This window comes from Aulostomus chinensis, chromosome 14, assembly GCF_037954235.1.
Source record: "Aulostomus chinensis isolate RoL2024-O1b breed Wild chromosome 14, RoL_Achi_v1.0, whole genome shotgun sequence".
Taxonomy (NCBI): domain Eukaryota; kingdom Metazoa; phylum Chordata; class Actinopteri; order Syngnathiformes; family Aulostomidae; genus Aulostomus; species Aulostomus chinensis.
The window spans coordinates 24,266,396-24,287,270 of NC_141333.1; the positions used below are offsets into that span (position 1 = coordinate 24,266,396).

Below are 20,875 nucleotides of genomic sequence, written 5' to 3' on the forward strand. Positions count from 1 at the left end.
GCTACGAATACACGACAGAGGAGTGTCCAGGGTGGCACTGACTACCCCCACAGTCAACTTCCAATTGTTGTTGCTGATGTGTTTTACTTAAAAAAAAGTTTTTTTTCAAAATCAATGGCATCGATCAAATCTCTGAGCGGTGCCAGATTGGGTGGTACCTTTGATCACAGGGGATCAGAAGAAGTAGCTTCGGGTGGCTGGAATGAAACATCTGGCATTGGATGGGAACACAATCCTCCAGCATCGGATTGTCATTGATTCACATATTGGCCATGCTGTTGATCAACTGGTTTTCAGGCGATACCCCTCTTTGGGGGGGTTGAGTTTGGTTGAATGGCAAATCAGCCCATCAGTAATTCTGGCAAAACTAAGGCTCCCCTGAACTGACCTTTGCCAACTGATGCATAGAACTGTAGACCTGCTACCGCCATGTCATCCTTGATGCAGGGAGCCCTGCTGTGGTCGGAAACACCGCTAGGAGCAGAGCAAAGGTGCGCCAAACCAGTAAAGATGAGTGCCCACGTGTGAAAAATGCAGAAAGATGCAAAAACTCTCAGGAGATGAAGGGTGACGCCTTTCACATACAAGTTTATTTATCTATATCATTGTGGTTGATGGGGATTCATTCAGTGCATATTTATGATAACGATTACAGATTCGTTCTAAATTGATCAACTTTGCAGAAAAATTAAGAGTTTCACATGATCCGCACATTCTACATTAACCTGAGATATTTGGCCAAATAGACTCTTTTGCTAACACAGGTATTGCACACTCCAAGGCTAACCAACTCGCAGAAGGCTCTGAAAGTTTGGATAGAACATTCAACACTCTGAAACCCTGCAGGCTACCAAAAGCACACGGTTGGTGTTTGATGTGATACGAGAGGCACAACACAAACACACTGCAAAACACATGTCAGATTAGTGGTGAGTTCGTCACACGAACAGAACAATATCTCAGTAATTAGTTGGATTAGCGGTACTATACAGGGCTCCAGAAGCACCATTATGCCCAGTACAGTGAGCCTGAGGACTGAATACCAAATGTAAAACTGAGAAAACGTGAGAAAAGTCAAACGAAGTCGTTAACTATGTGCTTGCATTCACTTCATCTTGTGTGTAAGTGCACTTTCACAGTTTAAAAAATTGAACGTTAGCTGAAAAAACAAACACACGTCAAATAAAGTATTTAAGTGCCGAGTTAAAATCTTTGGGAAACTTTGTGTTTATGAAAGGAGGCGTGGCCTCTGGGCAAAACCTGACAGTGGACTTCTAGTCGAGGATGTTGAGGCACAGGCTGTTGCAGCATTTTGTTTGTTGGCATTTCCCTCCACACTTAAGTGATTCTCCCTTTTTTTTGTTGAAGTTAAAATGCAGTTCAGACAGTGTTTTCCGTCACAGCATCCCGAATCCTTTGGCGTAAGTGATGGCTTTGAGGAGTCTTTCTTTCAGCTTGTCCTTGGAGGAGTACTCTGGGAGCAGCAAGGCATTGAAGCAGGTGTGAGAGGTTGGTAGCCTGCAAGAAAGAATGCACCTCAAAATGAGAGAAGCTGCAAATGTTTAACATCGTGTTCACGGCTCCAAGTCACTTGCAGGTGTATTTTCAGGTAAGTGGGCTGAGGAAACACAGACAAAATGAACCTGATTCAGTCGAAGAAAAAGGCTGTACTATACCTTTCTGTGTCAGAGCCGTTTTTAGCGATGATCATTTTTAATTTGCCAAGTCCTCCAACTGGCGCTCTGTCCGTGCCAGTGGTGAACTGAAGAAACAACCTCTTCTGCTCGTCTCCAAATGAATGAATTACTTCCCAGAAATCTCTGCACACAGAATACACAAGTCAGCGTTGCTCAAAGTAGGAAAATAGAGTAATTTTGGGCACTGACAGAGCAGCAATGAGGACCTACTTTATAATTTGACTGTCTTTGCTGTAACCTCCGTCGTATTCTGTTGTCTTTTCAAGTGCCTCAAAGTCAAGTTTCTGTGAAATCACAAGAGACGCAACAGTAGGCAGCAAAACAGCGACCACAATACAGCAATCAAACTCTGAACAGAGGAGTGCTTCCTTACTCTGCTTCCACAGATGAGCAGCTCCACTTCCTCGGGTCGGAACAAATACTTCATCGGCGACTCGTTTGTGACCATCAGGAACCCTTTTTTGAAGGCTCTGAATTGTCGCTCAACGCTCTTGTTCAGCATGTACTCAGCATACAGATCCACAAACTCCTGTGAATTATGTTTGTCCGAAACACCAATTCAGTATCCAGCAGAACTGATGAATGGCAGCCAGAGGAATCTTTCACAAAGACAAAGCGTTTATCGATATTTCACCTGTCTATTCTCCTTAGTAACAGAGAAGTGTTCCCCTCGCTCCTTCAGGTCATACGAGATCGGGTTTCCAAACAGGTCTGTGTGTGAGATCTGGAAGCTGAGCGCCATGTCTTCTTCCACATTGCCGCTATAATCAAGCAACTCCTTCAGACTCTGGTAGAGAACCTGCAACAGGACGAAAAGCAGAACTAAATGCTACACATTACTAACTTTTACATGTGGTTTCTTTCCACCAGCTATGAAGACTGCGGCATGATATTTCTAATTTTACCTGTAAAAGACAGTGTTATAAGATCATGCACATCCCAGCTGTCTGCCAAACATTAGGACACACAGGCCTGGTGAATGAACTTGGGAGAGTTACTGTACTGGATGTGAGTCCGACAGGTCCCAGTAGGTCCCTTTCTTGCCCATTAGCTTCCTGTAGACAACCATTGGAAAATGCACGTCCAGGATGCAGTTGTTGTAAATAGCCAGGCCCAGTACGATTCCCACCAGAGTGTACTGCGCTTCGTTCTCCAGCGAGGACGAATTAAACCAGAACAGCTTTGTGTCGTCATCGTACGTGAACATACCTGTCGAAAAAAAGAGAGGAAGGGGAATTTTAATATGTACTTAGGCAGAGTTAGAAGAGAAGATTAACACCACTTTGGTGTCTGACTGCTAAATACGTAGCTGCAGCCAGTAGCTGATTAGCTGAACTTACAGTAAAGGTTCGAACCAGACTACAGCTAGCCTGGCTACCTCACCAGGTAAGAACCCTCTACACTGTGGGCTTTAAAGCCTTGATCAGATTTTCGACCTATTTTTCTTTACTTACTTACTTACTTACTTACATGTACTTTTAAAAAAAAGTGACCCATTTGCGTTTACGTCTGCTCAAAACAACACCCGTGCATAAACACTTTGGTTACACAGCCGTAACGCAAAAACTGACAACAGACTCAAACAAGACGGAGAACAGAATTCCAACTGTTGCCTCCCCGAGCAGACCTGCAGCCCCAGACCCCACAACCTTCTCCAAGTTTGCTGCGATTATGGACAACCATCATTACTAATCGTACTGCACGTGTCAACATCATCCACAGGCAACAATCCTTGCATTTTTCAATGACCTCTGATCTGTCCCTTGAGATGAAGCCAGACACGGACCCAAGAAAATCCAGTCCCATGTGCTGCTTTCCTCTCACATGTTCATATCAGATTTGTATCACAGCAAAAGCAACAGATCAGATCTGAACTTGAACCTTGGCCACAAGACAAATCTATTACGACTCTGGATTGTGTAGCGATGACAAGATGTGGACTACTGTTGTGTGTGTTTACATCACACTGAACTAACGCCAAGATCCTGCCGCGAAAATAAAGTCCATGTCGGCATTCAAGTCATATTTACAACCGCAAAACTCTGGCCATTCTTAATTCACGCCAGCTGTTCCAGGGGACAAAAACATGACCCCTGAAATTGTGTCAGGTGTTAAAGCCAACTTTACACAGCGGATAAACCATGAAGCCACATCACGTGATACACACTCGGCCAGCTGAAGTCTCCAGTGCTGTTGCTCTACGGGACGCACAGTTGAGACAAATGAATACCCAGAGGTCCAAGTTTCTCTGAATCCCTCACAGGAGTGAGAAGGCCCTGCCCCCAACACTATCCCGGTCTCTTATAAATGCATAGTTTGCTGCGCAGCCACACTGACTTTACTTGTTTGGGGTGATATATATTGTCCCAACTATTTTGAGCCTCCAACCCCTCTGTCACCATGTGACCAAGCTGTCCTGTCACATGAGTGTTGTCAACACTCGTGTCTATTCCGACCACCCATCTCATGTGACATAAACATGTTTCTTCATCATTCATCTTTGGTGTTGGTGTTGAAGAAACAGATCAGTACGTAACCCCCGAATCACGGCACCGTGTCTTTCTGAGTATGAATTAAAACTCATGTTACAACAGCTTTTATATCCGCAGGCTTCCTCACAGGGTTTGTTTTTTTGTTGCTTTAATTTATCATTTGCAACATAACAATGTTGATGGAATGAGAGGAGAGACGTTAAAGCTTCAGGGGTCGTCCCACCGCCCTCACCCAGGAGGCTACCTCAGCCAGGTGCTGCCAGCCGAGGCAGGTGACAAAGGTCGAAGGGTCCAGACTCTTAGCCAAAACGCTGATGCGAAAATTGGATGGAGACTAGAACATTCAAAGAAGTTCTTAGTCTCAGATGGGAGACGAGCAGTGGGGGGCCTGGATGTTTACTGGGGGGTTCTGTTCAGTTGCCACCTCCTGATTGGGCACGAGTGCATTTTTTTCCCCCCCAGGTGTGGACGAGCAGTCATGCACAATGGGTGAAGCCATAGTGAAACCCGTTAGACGGCAAAACCTTTAGGACAAAAATATGTGTCCATCGCTACGAGTCTTCTATTCTTCTCATTCAAGTAATACTTCGCCCAAAAAACTGTTTTTTTGGGGGGGGGGGAGGTTTCCTGATGGTCACAACTTTGCCTTTCAAATACTCATTAATAGGTGTCTTCAACTCACAAAGAGGTTGTTTTTTTTCACTGTTGCATGACTCAGCTGTGACTCCAGGGAGCAGAAAGAGTCGGCCATTTATATTTAGCCTGTAATTAAGGACGGCCCACAGCCACCAACAGCAAACAACAGCAAAACTATCCAGAAATATTCATTTTCAAACTCTGCATCGTCCAGAAAAATCTGTCTTCTTTATGTCCCTGTACGTCCAGTGCTTTGTTTTGAAGGTGCTCGGCAATTTGAAGAAGAGAATTAATTCTAATTATAATAAATACACAGAACTTTTAGAAAAGAATTCATTTCACCTGAAAAAAAACCCCAAAACATTACAGCGGCGAAATAATGACTGAAAATGACTGGTTAGTTGTATCAACCTGGTAACTAGCAGAACAGATGAGCGCAGCAGGAGTGAGGGAGACACCTGCTGACACGTCAATTGCAGCTTAAATCTAAAATCTAACTATAACACATCTGAAAGCCTGACAGTGCTTACAGTTAGTTTGTACATCAGATCAAAGTTATTATCAAGCAAGTGACTGGATAAAGAAGACGGGGTTTACAGCAGACGCTTCCCTTGAGAAATGGACAGTTTTGCTGCTGTTAGAAACCAGTGCTAGTCGCTGCAAGCTGAATAAACACAGCTGGCCTTCTCTGCATCCCGGAGTCCCAAAGAAGTGATGCAGCATTGAGAAAAACAACTTTGTGAGCTCAAGACAGATATTTGTGTGTACGTGAAAGGAAAACAATCTTCTGGGTGAAGTGTTGCTTTTAAACTGCATGTAAGAAGGCAAGCAGCAGTGATTGCTTTGTCTTACCTATGTCTGGATTGAAAATTTCCTCCAAGACCAACTGAAAGAACTCCTTTGAAACACCTCCCTCGTCCACACCTTGCTCTCCCTCGAACTCAACGAACAGCTGCTTCTTCAGGTCCGAGGGATTCTCCATTGAGATCATCTCCAGCTGCAACACAGAGCGGATCAAACTGCCAGATGTAGCAGGTCCGAGCCTCAATACTACATCCCGCGTTCATGCAACAGCGACGCATGGTGCTGTGACTCACTCTGACGAGGGCGTCGTCAATGATGTGATCTCTGCGTACTTTGAGTTTGAGATAGGGGTTGGGCTGCTGGCCCTGGACCATGCTGTAGAGGGCTGTGAGGCGTCGCTCGCTGTACATCCTAATCCTGTTATCGTAGTACAACCCTTGGTTCTTGGTGATGATGTTGAGGATGAAAGGGCAGGTCTGAAAGGAAAACTTGGTTTCTGCGTCCACCTTGAAGAAAGTGAAATCCTTGTCCATCTCCACTACGTCGTTGAGTGACTCGTTAATAAAATCCTCAAATGGGATGAGGGGCTTCCTGCTGTCAATGAGTCTGACGCCCAGCTCCGTCTCCAGGGGGTCCACCCGAGGACCCTTTTTATAGAGCCGCTCCTCGCCTAGCAGCTCATGCAGGGTCAACTCCTCTGTGTCCGACTCTTCCTCTTCCTCCTCGTTGTGCTCGACATCCACGTCCCCGCCTACGATACTTGCGTAGAAGACAACTTTTAAACACTGGGTAGCTGCCACCACGTTTTCGTCATCATTTACCAGATTGTCAGAGTCATATTCATTGCTGACAACTTTGAAAGTAATGACCTGCTGGAAGGTCTCCATCATGCGGCGCAGGTGTGGGAGGTCGTACTGTGACCACAGCTTTGCCAGCCTGGCGAGCGCCGCCACGGGCAGCTTGCTCATGGCCTTGCAGAACTGTGGCAATGCAACGTCAAGGTACTCGGGACTATGGAGGTTGTTGTTCTCCATCACGATGACGAAGATATTCAGATAGTCTGGGTTTGCCTCGTACACGTCAAGGTAGTCCAGGTCAAGTTCCAGATTTGGACTAAGGTACACGAGAGCGTTGACGAAGGCTGCCTCCACCTGGTCGATGGTGTGAAGTCTGTCATAGACTCTCCTTACAGAGTCAATGTCCACTGTGACCTCACAGGGGTCACCTGTCCCGTTAGGAGCCTCGTCTGGTAAAGCAGCTGCACCCATCTGCTCTGAGTCGGGCTCCTTCTGCTTCTCATGGTTGGTTGTCGTTTCCAAAGAGTCGTGGTTTTCTGTGGCGTTGGGCACATCCTTTCTGAAACTTTTGATAAGGGCGTCCGCATTTGAGAAAACTCTGCCGATGACACGAATGAGGGCGGAGTAGTCCTCTGCCTCCTCGCAGAAGCTCAGGATCATACACACAGTGTTCTCTGTGAGGTGATGAACATCTGGACCCAAAATGCAAAGAAAAAATTGGAATGAACCAAGTGAAATGCTTCCGTACCAAAACAGTCAGGGGGAGTTCTACAGTACCTGAGAAGTCCTCTTTGGTGAGGCAGAGCTCCGTGCTGCTCGTCATGCTGGAATCAGGAAGTCGTGGGTGCGAGTCTTTCTTGGAGAGGTGAGGATCACAGAGTTTGGCGTTAATCCTAAACAGCTCAAGCGCTTTGACAGCGGCCAAATTGTTATCCAAAGGTTGAAAATCACTACACGATGCGCAAAACTCATTCCTGCAGCTGCCATTTCCACAGCCTTCAGTTAACTGGCGAAAGTAGCGCTCAATTAGCTGCTTTGCAGACGTTCTGTTCCTGTGCAGGACATTCAAACAGCATGTCAGACAGACATTTCAGAGAATAGTCAGCAAAAATCATTCATTATAACACAGAGATGACAATCAAATCAAATAAAACAGGGGATGCGACACTGAAAAATGGATATTATCGGTCCAACAAATTGCCTATGTATTAGTGGAGCTAGTTTAACTAGTCAAGGTCAGGACTTCATTAAGTAACTTACATTCGGCTGGTATAAGAAACCTCCTCCAGTGGCCAGTCCTCTGAAAAACAGTATGGGAAAACATTTTATTATTACTGTGAATATGGAGGTTATAATGCACAGCCACGCCTTTGGAGCTCTGAGCCATGGCAGGGCAGAGGGTGTCAGTGAAGGTTTGAATACTGGGGTTAAAAAAAAACAACTGTTTGTAAAAACTGACGATTGTATATGAGCCAAAATGTCTTCTGTTTTCATACATTAACATAAAACCTCAACATTGGAGAGAAGGACACAACACTGGCAATTTCCATTTCAAGAATACAACTGAAAACCATGAAATGATGTCCCGAATCACGTATTGAATACATAAATCTGACATTTCAATCCTCAATTCCCAGCTTTCTATCAGTAACTCCTGTTTTTTTTCTTCTCATATTTTCACATAATTAAATATGTGTGTGTGTGTGTGTGTGAAAGTGACGTAAGAGCGTGTGCAATCTCAGACAGCCAAACACAAAAGAGAAGACGTTTTGTTTCTGACAGAGCAAAGTTGGCTGGGGTCACGACCTGAGGAGCCCTGACTGGGATAGCGGGGGCGTATTTATGGCCCCTTCAGGGTCAATTACGTCCGTGTTAACTTTGCAGCAGTGACCTGTAAAATGGCCAAATCAGGGCAAAATGAACTCCAAGAAAATGCTGCAGCTAAAACCGCACGGTACAGACTTGTTTCGCTCAGATTTCTTTACAGCTTCACACACAACTCGCGCATCCATTCTGGCTTCCAGTCCGTTTAGTATGAAAGTAGAACTACAGGCTGACAGCGGCTCCACTCTCCCCGCTGGCCTGCTACCGACTCCCTCCTACACTCGCCAAAAGGTGCGTGTGTCCCGTACTCTCAGCCCGTCCGTGTGTCTGTCAGTGACGCTGCAAAAACCCTCGTCAGCCGGTCAGCCGCTGCCGAGACCCTCGGCCCTCTCACCTTCCCGTCGCTCCCAGTCAAACGCGCTTCACTTAGCCTCCACGCACGCAAGTGCGGCCAAAATCTGCCAGAGTGCGAAGAGGAGACAGTTTCAAAAATGTTTTTTTGGTATATCAGAGCATATTGTCCTCCTCTACCATCTTGTAAACAAGAGCGTGACGTATCCCATCATGCAGCGCGCAGACCCCCTCCCACCCCTGCAGCCGGTGCTCACTCCCTGACCAGCGTCACTTAGGTTCTCTCACACGTTTAGTGCGTCTTTCACGGCTCCACCAGGGAGGAAATCCTCTGTTCGGGCACGTCTGTCAAACTATAACCTGACGTGCGTCCTACAGCGATAAAGCTGAACCTCCCGTCAGCAGCAATGGTAGGGGAGAGCGGGGTAAGGTGAGCCACCTCTGTATCTAGGCAACACTGAGCCCCTTAACGACAGTCACGTGGTTCGTGGACTACTAGCCCATTGGACTGTGGCAGTGGCATGTTTGCAGTGACTTTCTGTAAACATTGGAGCAAAGTGAGGATGGAGCAGCGATGTGCTCCATCCTGCATTCGTCCTCCTCTGTATCGTCATCACTTAAGCTACTTGTACCACTTGAGCCCACTGGTTTAATGTCAGCAGGCAGGAAGGTTCTGTCTTGGTATGCCGGTGTTGTGCCTAAAAGTGATCCCTCTCCGTGGAGGTGCCTAAGTCTTTCCATTAGATAAAACTGAAACGCCATTTTTCTCATAACACCGATTCTGTCATAACCAGTCCTTCTCCCTTTAGACCAAAGAGAAAGTTTAGTCCCATTTAGTCCAGTGCTGGTCCAAATTTATACTTTTTGTCAAATAGTAGAACATGACATCATGAAAACCAGAGGTTTTTCAGTTCTACCTGACCGAGACAGGACAGCACTGACAGGACAAAATAACTGTCAAGATCTGGTCATCAAACCTGCTGGCGAGCTGGAGCAGTCTGTGTCCCAGATGCAGATAAACATCCAGCTGAAGGTCTCTCTCATGGCCCTGTTTTTGTTATGTTGGGTTTTTTTTTTTTTTTACTTTAAATTCTTTCTTATTGTATGACCACTGCAACGGAAAATTACTTCAGTGAAAATAATGTAAAAATGCCAAAGCAATAATCAGGACACTGCAGGGGATCGAACCTCATCCCAGTAAACCAGGAGTTCAACTCCCAGAACTTTTTTTTTTGTCACTACATAAAAGACGCAGGTAAAACAAGGAGAACTTTCTTCCTCTACACTTCAATAAAAAGAGATACTAAAATATTTCAATTTAATTTCATTATACAGAACTTCACTAAATTGAGGAGTGGGCCAGTAGAGATGCTTCAGCGCCCTCTTGTGGTGACTTGTGTCTCACTACTGTCAGATATGACTGCTGTACATGTAACAACAACAACTGCTCCTGAACCCGTTCAAGGACGTCTGTCTCATAGAGGACGACAAGGTAGGGAAGAGACAAGGGGCCAAGAAAGACCGATCTGTCCTTGTGGGTCAAGTGTTGCGTTGCACCCCAACGTAGGAACCTTCCTGGAGAGGCGCTCAGGGGGTGGAGCCCGAGATGCGATGAACAAATAATAGTAATAATGATGTGAGACACAGTATAAGAGAACTTTGAAACACCGAAGGAGTCACTGCCCTGCCCCTTTCCATTCTCGTACCAGACATGAATAGAATGTTAGAGACAGACATTGATTACAAGTGTGCGTCCAACGTCCAGCAGCAGTTTCCTGATCTGATCACGGGGGCGATCAGGTGTAGGGCAGCCCCTGTCCAAGCTAGCCCCGGGTGGAGGAGGAGGAGGAGGAGGAGGAGAAAACAGGAGCACGTTCAGGAATGGATTTATTAAATTATGTGAGGTTTGCTCAAGACAGGAGCAACACACATTCATTAAAACAACTATGTTGATCACGTATGGTCGGCTAGAAAACATTCATGCATATTCTAGTAGAATCATACAACATGATGTCATGATATAACTTTGATGTCAGTATTCATGTTTTCCTCACGCTTTTATGATCATGACTGTTAGTGTCAGTCGACGTATTTTTTATTCATTCATCAGAGTTCTATGAAGAGAACATATCACGACTATTATTTGACACATTGGTTTTGGATACCGGGTTTACCATGCGTGTTGTCTGTAACAACACTGCTCTGACGTCAGATTACATTTTTAGCGATACAAAAATGTGATTATTTGTTCATAAAATCAGGATTCAGCACATCTGCACAGCTATTGCTGCAGTGATTCACCCCTGCATCGACTGAACAGGGACTCATTATGGTAAGTGTGTGTGTGTGTGTGTGTGTGTGTGTGTGTGTGTGTGTGTGAATGTCATGTGACAAGACACATCTATAACCTCTAAAGTGACTTCATGAACTAGCCCGATACAGCGCGTGGTTAAACTGTCCCCTCATTCCACATTAGGACATTAAACTGCTGCGTTATCTGAGGGGGAGGACACTTATTCTCTCTTATTCTGTCACTTTTAGTGGACTCCGCTGTGGAGATTCACACGTTTGGTTTGAGTCGGTCTCGTCTAGCATGTCCAAAATAATGGAATGTGTAAATTGATATAAAGAAGACAATTGTTCCTATCTACTATCGTGAGTGCATGCTGACGCTTATTAATTAATCGTATGCAGAAAGAGAAGATTCAGACAAAGCAAATCAAATCAAGATATAGATTTAACATTGAGGACCGCTGCAGGTCTCCTCACCAACACTAGAGGTCTCTGTAGGCCAACAAAGGGGTAGTTGCTTTCCTCCCATAATCCTTCTGTCTGTCGCTCTGTCTTTCTAAGAAAGAGGACCCCATCGGCCCCCTGCAGTGGTGAGGCGGGTCACAGAAACCAGCTCATGGTGGGTCAGCATCATTTGGGATCCACATCAGGACCCCTCAATTCTTTTTTTGTTGTTGTTGTTTGGATCAGCTGACCAGGTTTTATTATATTGTCTTCTAATACGCGTTCTTAGTTGTATCAGGACATTTTAACAGAGCTAAAGCTGCTGTGTTTTAGTATATATTGTATATATTTCACAGAATTTGATAGTTTGGGTTGATTCTATTCGCTGGTGGCAGACGTTCAAGTTTTCTTGTAAAACTGCCATCATCCCCATAATACTTAGAACTGTAGGTTGGTATTTGTCACTGCAGCAGAAATGATGGAGATGTAGCTATGTGTCGATATGGAAACGTTATTTACAACCAGGAGGCAAAAATACCAAATTTGGCTCCAGCTTCACGACCTCACGACTCTGCTGAAACTCCCCTTCTCTTCTCTTGCCGTTCCAGCTGCATGTCCTGTGCAGTATTAGCTTACATTTCATGCTCCAGTGAAACCAGCGACCTGTTTCATCATTTCCCAGCGACCTTTCTGCTTAGGTTAAATGTTTCAGACAGAGAAAACGAGTTCCAGCAGCCACCGTTTCACACGAGGAGCCGGCGCTGAACATTAGATTATACTGGAGGCCATTGCCTTCTCTGTGTGATAATCTATGGTTACATGGTTACCGTCCCAGCCGTTTGGTATGGTTTCAGAGCGCCTAAAACTGACAGCATCATCTCTTCTCCTGGACCATATCAATTAACCTCAGATGTTCTGCTGGCAGTTTAGGAACGTGGCTGCCGGGTGCTGCAGAGTTCAGGAGAGGACACTGAAGGATTCGTGAAGGACTGTATTGTGTAGTGTAGAGATTCCTGGATGTGTTCCATAAAATGATCTGGGATGGGGGTCACCACGGCGATAAGGACACAGTTCTCATCTTCCGCGGTCAGGACACACACACACTGGAGACCCAAGCATTAACTACCATCCAACAATGGGGCAAAAAATATTCTAGTTTATTCTGGTTTATGTATCGCACCGATGTAGCAGGTTTATGTGCAGCTTCCTGCTTGTCAGCGTAGGACTTAAAGGAACTCGTCAGTTTTTTGGGGAAATATTTAATTTGTCCTCATAAATACCCTCTGCTCCTCTGTGCTGCATCAGGGAGCTGAGACCCACAGAGACTAGCTGACCGCTAGTTAGCTTAGCATAATGTATGGTAGCAGCGGTGTGTAGAGATGGGTGGAGAGATTCTGGCCAATATAGGGAGGGATGTGACATCCATGCCATGTCAGCAGAGGAGGAGGAGGAGCATGGACACGAGTGATGCTGATGAAGGTGAACCATCCAACACTGCAGGCAGAGCAGACAAAAACTTGTAACCTCTGAGTAAATTCAAGAGCCTGTACTTCTTTGGTCAAATCAGTCATTCTACTTTTACCAGTGTGGAATACTGAGTGCACTCAAGTGTAGCCAGTGACTCGCTGTCACCTCTTGTGGTAGCAAGTGGTGTAATGAGACAGGAAATGAAATATATTGCACCTTTAAACATGCTGAACTTACAACTGAGAACTTGAAAATGTGACAACTCAATGATCTGTGACTGTGAATCTGTAAAAGTCGTGTAAAAGACGCCATCTGCCGACCTTTCTATTGTTCCTGCTCGTTCTTCGTGCTGCGTTCACTTGTTTTAGTCCCAGAGACACACTGGTGAGGTGACGTTAAGACTCGAATTAAACCACATTGTTGTGTTTATGCTGTACAGCAAAAACTCAAATATCTGAAGTCTGTGTGAACCAGACTGTCTTTTAGACATTTAACAAAAAAACAGAAAACAAAACAAAAAAAAAAAACCACCAGAGAACCAAACATTCAACAATGAATTTCCAGGTTTTAGGACTCACTACTGCACCACTCTCTAATGTGTTGGTTAAAGCTCCTCCTACATGATTAGACCTCTCAATGCCTCCGCCCACTGGAGACAGATGGCGCTGGCTAGAGAAAAGCCTAAATCTGTTATTTGGAATCAAATGTAATGCAAATGTCCACTGGTGTGAAAGACAAAGTGTCCGAGAGAAGGCATCAGTGGAGCAGATCATTCAGCTTGGGAAATTTGGACCGCCCTGGTTTAAGGTTGTTAAAACAATGGGTCGTGATGTGCGTCAGAGCCACTTTAATGAACAGAATCAAGCTCCTCGATGATGAAATGCAAATCAAACCCCATTAGCCCCTGCAGAATAAGCCCCCTGACTGTCTCTAGACGGCAGGTTATCAGGAATATAATTAGTGAAAATGAAAGAAGATGACAAGAAACCTTCCATTTCCAGAATGGCGCAGATTTAATGACATCATCAATCTTTTACTCATCATCATAACACGTGGCACGTGTGACCAATTCAGTTTTATTACAATGCCACGGATCTATGAGCCACAAAAAGAGTTGGAGCTGTGCATGGTGGCACAAATAACAGCTGATCCATCCGGCCGGGATTTCACTCGAGATGGTGGAGTCATCGTTATCTGTGTGTTCAGAGGAGGAACCTGCGGCAGCGGTCAGTGATTAGGCTGCTGCAGCAGCGCCAGAGTAACGGCAGCATCAGCACAGCTGTGTCTATCCTTTCTCCCACATCTCACCTCAAAAGAAACACACACACACACACACACACACACACACACACTCCCGTGACACATGCAGCAAAGTGAATCTGCTGCAGCACCAGGCCAAAGATCATCCGTCTTCTGGAGGTCTCTCATCCCTCACCTTTGGGCAGATCTGCAAGCAGATGAGAGCTGAATTAATGCAGTTATAGAAAGTTTATATTCCTGTGAGGCCTTCAGAAGCTAAGTTCACGAATGGGTTTTTCACCAATGCACCACTTCTCTGTGACTCTAGAGCCAAGCACATGCATTTAGCTTGAAGCTAATGGTGCCCAATAGCCACCAACTACAAACTGTCTGTTGACAAACTCTCAAGCACATCGTCTGGTATGATTCATGTCTATGTTATCCAGCCGTAGTCTCACTATTCCACAAATACTTCAATTTGAGTGAAGAACAAAGTACCCTTTTTGTTCACAGTTGTACTGTTGTGGGAATTGGGTAGTGTCCCTTTAAGAGAGTTCAGGTCTTGTTTACTGTCTCTGTCAGTAGCCACTGCAGGGGCCAAGAACCACAATAGAGCAGGTGTGTGCGTGTTAGATCAGTGCAAGAAATATTCATCAAAGCTTCAACTTAAACAGAGATGACATTACGTCCCTACAGCGGAAGCACAGAGCGTGACCAGCTGGAGCATCCGCTTTAACCAGTCTGCCTGTAATCATCAGTGTTAGAGCACAAACCTAAGTTTTACTTTTAGTTATTAAATCGGATCAAAGAGTTGTGGATTCAGGAGTTTATGGCTGGATAAAGAAGAGACGGAAAACAACTGTCAGCATCTCTGACTATTAGTTTATTTCTTGGAATGCCAAGTTAATTCATATCATGTTGGAAAAAAACAAAGGATTGAATTCAGAGTGCTCTCTTCCCCCCCCCCCCCCACTATCTGGGCATTTTTCTGGTATCAGATATGTACTGTGTACCAGGCTGCAAAAATATTTCCTCATCTTTTTTTCTGGTTGTGATAGCCTGGAGGCTGTCACATGTTCTCAGAGTGTGGTTTGTTTTCCTGAAGTGCACCGAGACGTCTGTGCAGCAATAAAGTGAAAAGAATCAATTGTCCTGGGGTATTCAGCAGCCACAGGAACAACCCGGGGTCGGTACATGGTTTTGATTTATAAAAACTAATATGCTGAAGAATGCTGTGAAGTGAAGAGGACGTGGTGTTGTGGGTGTTACAGCGCCATGTCTGGACCACTGAGGTAAGAACAGGATACTGAGGAAGTTGCCCTCCTTCACAGGAAGGTGGCATGTAGCATCAGAAACACTGTTCGTGAGCTGAACCCACCAAGAGCCTTCTTTCTACTCGTGACTACTTCTGTGTGAATAGATTATAGGGATTTGAACAAAGTTCCATACATGTCACTTTAAGGGGGGGGGGGGGGGTCTTCTGTAAATCTGTTACAGAAAACACAGCTTGAAATCCAAATTAGGGCCCAAATACCAGAACTGTAATAAAAGTCCCACATGACAGTCTCTTGAGATTCGGTTCTGAACATGCATTTTAGCCCATTTTATGGGGAGTGTCTCCTTGAACTAGTTTCAACCTCACACCAGTTTGGAGCTCAAAATAAACTTCTGGGTTAGCAGCACGTCGATCAGCCTCACCATCCAAACACCTGTGTTGTTTTCACAGCAGGGAAAAGGGAGTCTGGTCTCTGAGCTAAGTTTAGTAACATTTAACAGTTTTACGGTTCAAATAAAAGCTCAGACTTTTTTTCAGAGACAGCTGCTTCCTTATGAATGGGACTACGGAGAGATGAAATGCTACTATACTAATGTAACATCGCTAAGATCAGACACTTCCAGTCTCAAAAGGATGCAGAAAAACTAGTCCCTGCCTTTGTCACTTCCAGGCTGGATTACTGCACCTCCCTCCTATCAGGCTGCACCAGGAGGTCCCTAAAGACTCTCCAGCTGGTCCAGAACACTGCTGCCCGCGTGTTGACTAGAACTGGTAGCAGAGACCATGTCTCTCCTGTACTGCTTCCCTGCATGGCTCCACTGGCTCCAAATTCAGAATAAAATTCAAAATTCTCCTTCTACCATCAAAGTCCTCAACAATCAGGCTCCTTCATACCTGACAGAGCTCCTAGTCCCCTAGGATCCAGCTAGAACCCTTCACTCCCAGGATGCAGGGTTCCTGCTGGTTCCTAGAGTTCTAAGAGTAGAATGGAGCCAGAGCCTTCAGCTAGCAGGCTCCCCTCCTGTGGAACCGTCTCCCAGTTTCAGTCCAGGACCCAGACCCCCTCTTTATGTTTGAGAGCAGACTAAAGACCTCCTTTTTGATCAGGCTTATAGTTAGGTCTGGCTTAGGCTGGCCCTTAGATCTGCTGCTATAGGCTTAGACTGCTGGGGATCTCCCATGGTGCACTGGGCCTCTCTCTCCTCCTCTCTCTCCCCATTCATATCTCATACATACGTGTTAATAACTCAGCCTCTTCTCTGGAGCCTTTGTGCTTCCCCTTCCCAGATCCCTGACTGATGCTGCTGCTGGGGGAGCTGCAGCCCTGAAGAGACTCAAGCTGCCACCCTTAGAATCAGTATTAGTATAAGTACGAGAAGTATTTCCATTAGTATTCTCAGTACTAACATTAATATCAGCACTGTGTTTGTATTCGGATTAGTTGATAGCTTAAGTAGTTGGTGGGTGTTATTATTGGCCGCTGGTTTACTCTTCATGGTGTTGCTGTTTGTTGCCGTGTCTATTCTCCCGTCCCCGTCCCTCTGTCTTTCTCTCCTTCTGTCTTGTTCCTGTCCCCTGTCTCTGTCACTCCCTCCCCCTTCTCTCTCCGTCTCTGTTCTCCTGCTCTCTTTCCCCCTAAGTGGCCAAAGCAGATTTCCGTTCCCACTGATCCTGGATCTGCTCCACGTTCCTGCCTGTGAAAGGAAGATTTTTGTCACCGCTGCCTCAAGATCCGCCTGATCATGGAGAATGGTTGGCTGTGAATTTATTAAAGGAATGTGGTGCTGAACCTGCCCTTGTCGTCAAGTGTCATGAGATAACGTTTGTTGTGATTTGGTGCGAGACAACTAAAACTGACTTGACTACATTTTCCTCACGGTTAGAATGTTTTCTGTAGATGCTGTTTCATGAAAAAAGGTCAAATGAGATGCGTGATACAAACCAGTTTTCAAATTAGTTCACACACCTAACAAGTGAACTTTCTCAGAGTTTTTAGACTCACTACCAATATGTCCACTATGACACCCCCCCCCCACACACACACAAATGTTACTTATGTCTTTCTGAGGACCTTCATCAATATAATTCATCATAAAACCTTTAACATCCCTCTGAAATTGGGATGACCAGCAAAAAAATCCTCACTCTGCTGGTTAAGAACTTGATCCTTTCTATGTCACAAGTACACACACACACACACACACACACACACACACACACACACACACACACCCCCTACTTAGATGTCTGTCAGAATGTGTATGGATATCCTGCATTCCCTGGACCCTGAGCCTAAACCTCACTATCACAACTGAACGCCTGACCCTGACCCGGTTCTAAATCGGACCCTAAAACCGCGTTTGGAACTTCTCACAGCCCTTTGAAGTTGTGAGGTCCCAAAATATTCCGTTTGTTAAAAATGTGTTCTGCTCCTCACGATGTGGCAAATAAAAGGAAACACTAATATACTTTCCTATAAGCAGCCAGAATTCAACCACCACCTCTAGTACTATTTTCATCTGTAGGAACAATCATGGCCTTTTAAACCAATTTTCAATCTTATTTGATTTATGTGTGTGCATGTGTACTTGTGACATAGAGGACCCCCCCCCCCCCCCCCCCAACAGTGTTTTCCCAGGAGGGTCCCATCCCCCAGTTTGGGAACCTTCTGGTTTAATAGTTCTAAATGTGTTTACCTGTGACGAGCCTCTTATCCTTGTTTAGCTGTGCAAGTATTGAGGAGATAAATGGAAAAAGCAGAGTTTGATTCCTAAAGAATGCGGGGCGACTCAGAAACAAACTGAGGACTGGAATCTGATCAACATTTGGTTCACAGGTAGCCGTTTGACGGATGTTTTCCTTTTCACTCAAAGGTCAAAGACACTGAACAGGGTGACGTGTTCAATGACGCTTAACTAGCCAGATTAGTTTTTGATACAGTGGAGAAGTTCTGGGTCTATTAGATTCTAACACAAGCCTCAGACGTGACTGTCACACATGGTACAGGTGTGTAAACCGTGGCGTCGGCCTACCTCGTCTCTGCAGTCAGAGCTGAGATGTGTTCAGCAGCCAGAACGCTCTTTAGTGAAAGTGGATGACGGTGGGAATGTTGGAATACATCTCCATTCTGTCACACGAACTAAGACTTCAAAAGATGGAGCCGCTAAAACAAAGACTGGAAAGAATATGATACATATGTATAAAAAAAAATAATTAAAAAATCACCCTGTCCACAAATGAAGAGGCGGGCCGAGACCACCCAGCCTCCTCCAGGTCATCCGCATCCACACAAGGAGAGATGCACCATCAAGAGCAAGATATGTCATTTATTATCCAGTGTTAAGGCACATACTATCACTCAGAAAATAGAGAAATATAAACGATCTTTGGTCGAGAATAAAAAAATGCACTGCAATGAGAGGAATGAGAGTACAAACATCAAGGTGCTGCTGCTTTAAATGCCAAAAAAACGGATCATAATACATCATTCCAGATTTGCTATACCTTTACCAGAAAGAACAAGACAACACTTCTCATCTTTTGCATAAGATATCTGAGTACTGAAGACTTTGCCAAACAAGAAACATAGGAAATGGCAAAGTGCTTTAAAAGCTTAAATCCTCATCCTCGCTGAGCTTTTGGTTTACAGCTGAACGCCGGCAGAGAAGAGGACATTGTTAGCTCAGCACATGAGATACACTTCAAAAAAACAAAAAAAAGGAAAGAAAGGACCTTCAAGTAAAACAGTTGGTGGAACATTTGTGATGGTAGCTTGTTGTCAGCCTGCTGTACAATGCTTTAAGTAATGGGTGACATTTTGAGAGATATGATAATTGCTTATCTTAACGCTTTTGCTCAATCGGAAGCTACAGCCAGTTAGTTAGCTTAGCATAAAGACATGAAACGGGGGGTATGGCTGTGCCCAAAGGGGGTGAAGTAAGTGGTGGAATATTTTACAGCTACCTCCTTGAGTGTTATTGGGTCTGTGAGGCCAACCAGCAGTCTGCAGGAATCCAAAACTTTTCTATTTCTGATTTTGCAGGAACAAAAAGCTTCAAGCTACAATTTTACAGGTTCCTCTTGTTTTTAGCCTCATGCTAAGCTAAGTTAACTCGCTGCAGATTCATGTACATGTTGAAATGGTTTTTTCAACGTGAAACTAGGTAGCACTGCTCGAACACACACACACACACACACACACACACACACACACACGCGCGCACACAGCATAATTTGGGCGCTGTATCAAGAAGTAAGCACCTGATAATTGAAGTCGCCAGCTGTTGTGATTATTCAGTGGAATGAACTGTAGTACAGAACAGCCATCGACCATCTTCAAAAAAGAAAGACGGCGAATCCAGCAGAGAGATCCAAACATGCACCGAACCAACAGAACTCTTTGTTGATTCATGTAAAGATACAACTCCTCACACGTGAAATTCAACATATTCCAGCGAGGACTTGAAAACATATAAAACGTGTCTCTTCTTAGGAATCTTGACACAACGGAGCCACAGTGGCATCAGTTCCAGGTCCCAGGCTGAGACACGGAACACCCACTGATCTCCACTCTGCACCAACAACCTGATCAAGAACTGAGATGAATCTTTCCCAGGATTAAAAGACAAACACACACTCCAGGAGACATTCCAGTTCTTCCATGTCCCAAACTTCAAAAATAACTTTAGCTTTATACATCCATAATATAAAGTACCTATTTATGTCCTTTATAAAATAATCTCCATGACAAAAATACAATAAAATTAGATTTTAGAAAAACTATGGTGCAAATTGGAGTAACTCAAGACTGTAAGGCATCACAGGATGGTGTGCAGCGTCTGCTCGTCCGTCCGCTCGGGCGCCTGCTCCGTCCCGCGGGTCGGGTGGATGCTGTGGTCAGACTTGAGTCTCTCCTCAGAGTTTCTAGTGTATGTGACACACTGCGAGCTTCCATCGGGGGGCAGGTTCAGCTGAACGCTGTCTGCCTGCGTGAGCAGAGGAGTGGAGGTGATCCAGCTGGACAGACCCAGGTCTAACGGTTCTAAAGTCTTGTTGAGACCCTCCAAGTCTTTGGTGGAAGGGGGCTGCAGCTCCCCTGAGGGTGGAGGAGCGTCTTTGGTGTACGGGAGCGTGTCTATTTCTGTAGGAACGAACGTGTAGAGATCTGAGAGGCACTTCTCACTGTCGGTTGGCGCCGGTGGGCTTCTCTGGTCATTCTTCCCATGTGCTTGTGAGATGGGCCCCTGTGATCTCAGGAAGCTCCTCTGGTCTTTATTATTGCAACCTTTGGGGGCAGGCTTTATGAGGGATAGGAAGGGAGGCTTGGGGCTGAGAGGTGACCCCACCTTGACCCTGCTCAGGCTGAGGATGTTCCTGCGGGTGTCCGCCGGGAGTTTATCCAACTGCCTCCCAACTTGGACTGGGCTGGGAAACAGCGTGCCTTGACACGCCCTGTAGAAATATCTGAGAAATAAAGCAGAGACATATCAGGAAGACGGTTTCAGAAAAGAATGCCAGGCTCCAGGAATAAACACCAAACACATCTGGTATTAATAA

At 45.2% G+C, this 20,875-nt stretch overlaps 2 protein-coding genes across 3 annotated transcripts in view; both read right to left on the reverse strand.

Annotated features, from left to right (window-relative positions):
• Positions 1-575: 575 nt before the first annotated feature.
• On the reverse strand, positions 576-9,015 carry ube3a (ubiquitin protein ligase E3A). Of its 2 annotated transcripts, none has more exons than XM_086223484.1 (11): positions 8,892-9,015; positions 7,687-7,726; positions 7,204-7,478; positions 5,923-7,118; positions 5,678-5,822; positions 2,701-2,906; positions 2,332-2,496; positions 2,071-2,226; positions 1,908-1,981; positions 1,677-1,820; positions 576-1,518 (listed from the first exon to the last, which is right to left on the reverse strand). In XM_086223484.1, coding segments are annotated over exons 2-11 (2,484 nt in total). In that variant the 5' UTR covers positions 7,689-7,726; positions 8,892-9,015; the 3' UTR covers positions 576-1,397. The 2 variants fall into 2 exon arrangements, with proteins under 2 accessions (XP_086079610.1, XP_086079609.1); XM_086223483.1 differs by lacking the exon at positions 8,892-9,015 and adding an exon at positions 8,645-8,829.
• Positions 9,016-18,335: 9,320 nt separating this feature from the next.
• The window catches only part of atp10a (ATPase phospholipid transporting 10A), a 38,932-nt gene continuing 36,392 nt past the window's right edge, over positions 18,336-20,875 (reverse strand). Inside the window, exon 21 of the mRNA XM_086224894.1 lies at positions 18,336-20,782. Within this exon, the coding sequence (XP_086081020.1) occupies positions 20,137-20,782 (646 nt within the window). The 3' untranslated portion in view covers positions 18,336-20,136. The remainder of the gene's footprint in view (positions 20,783-20,875) is intronic.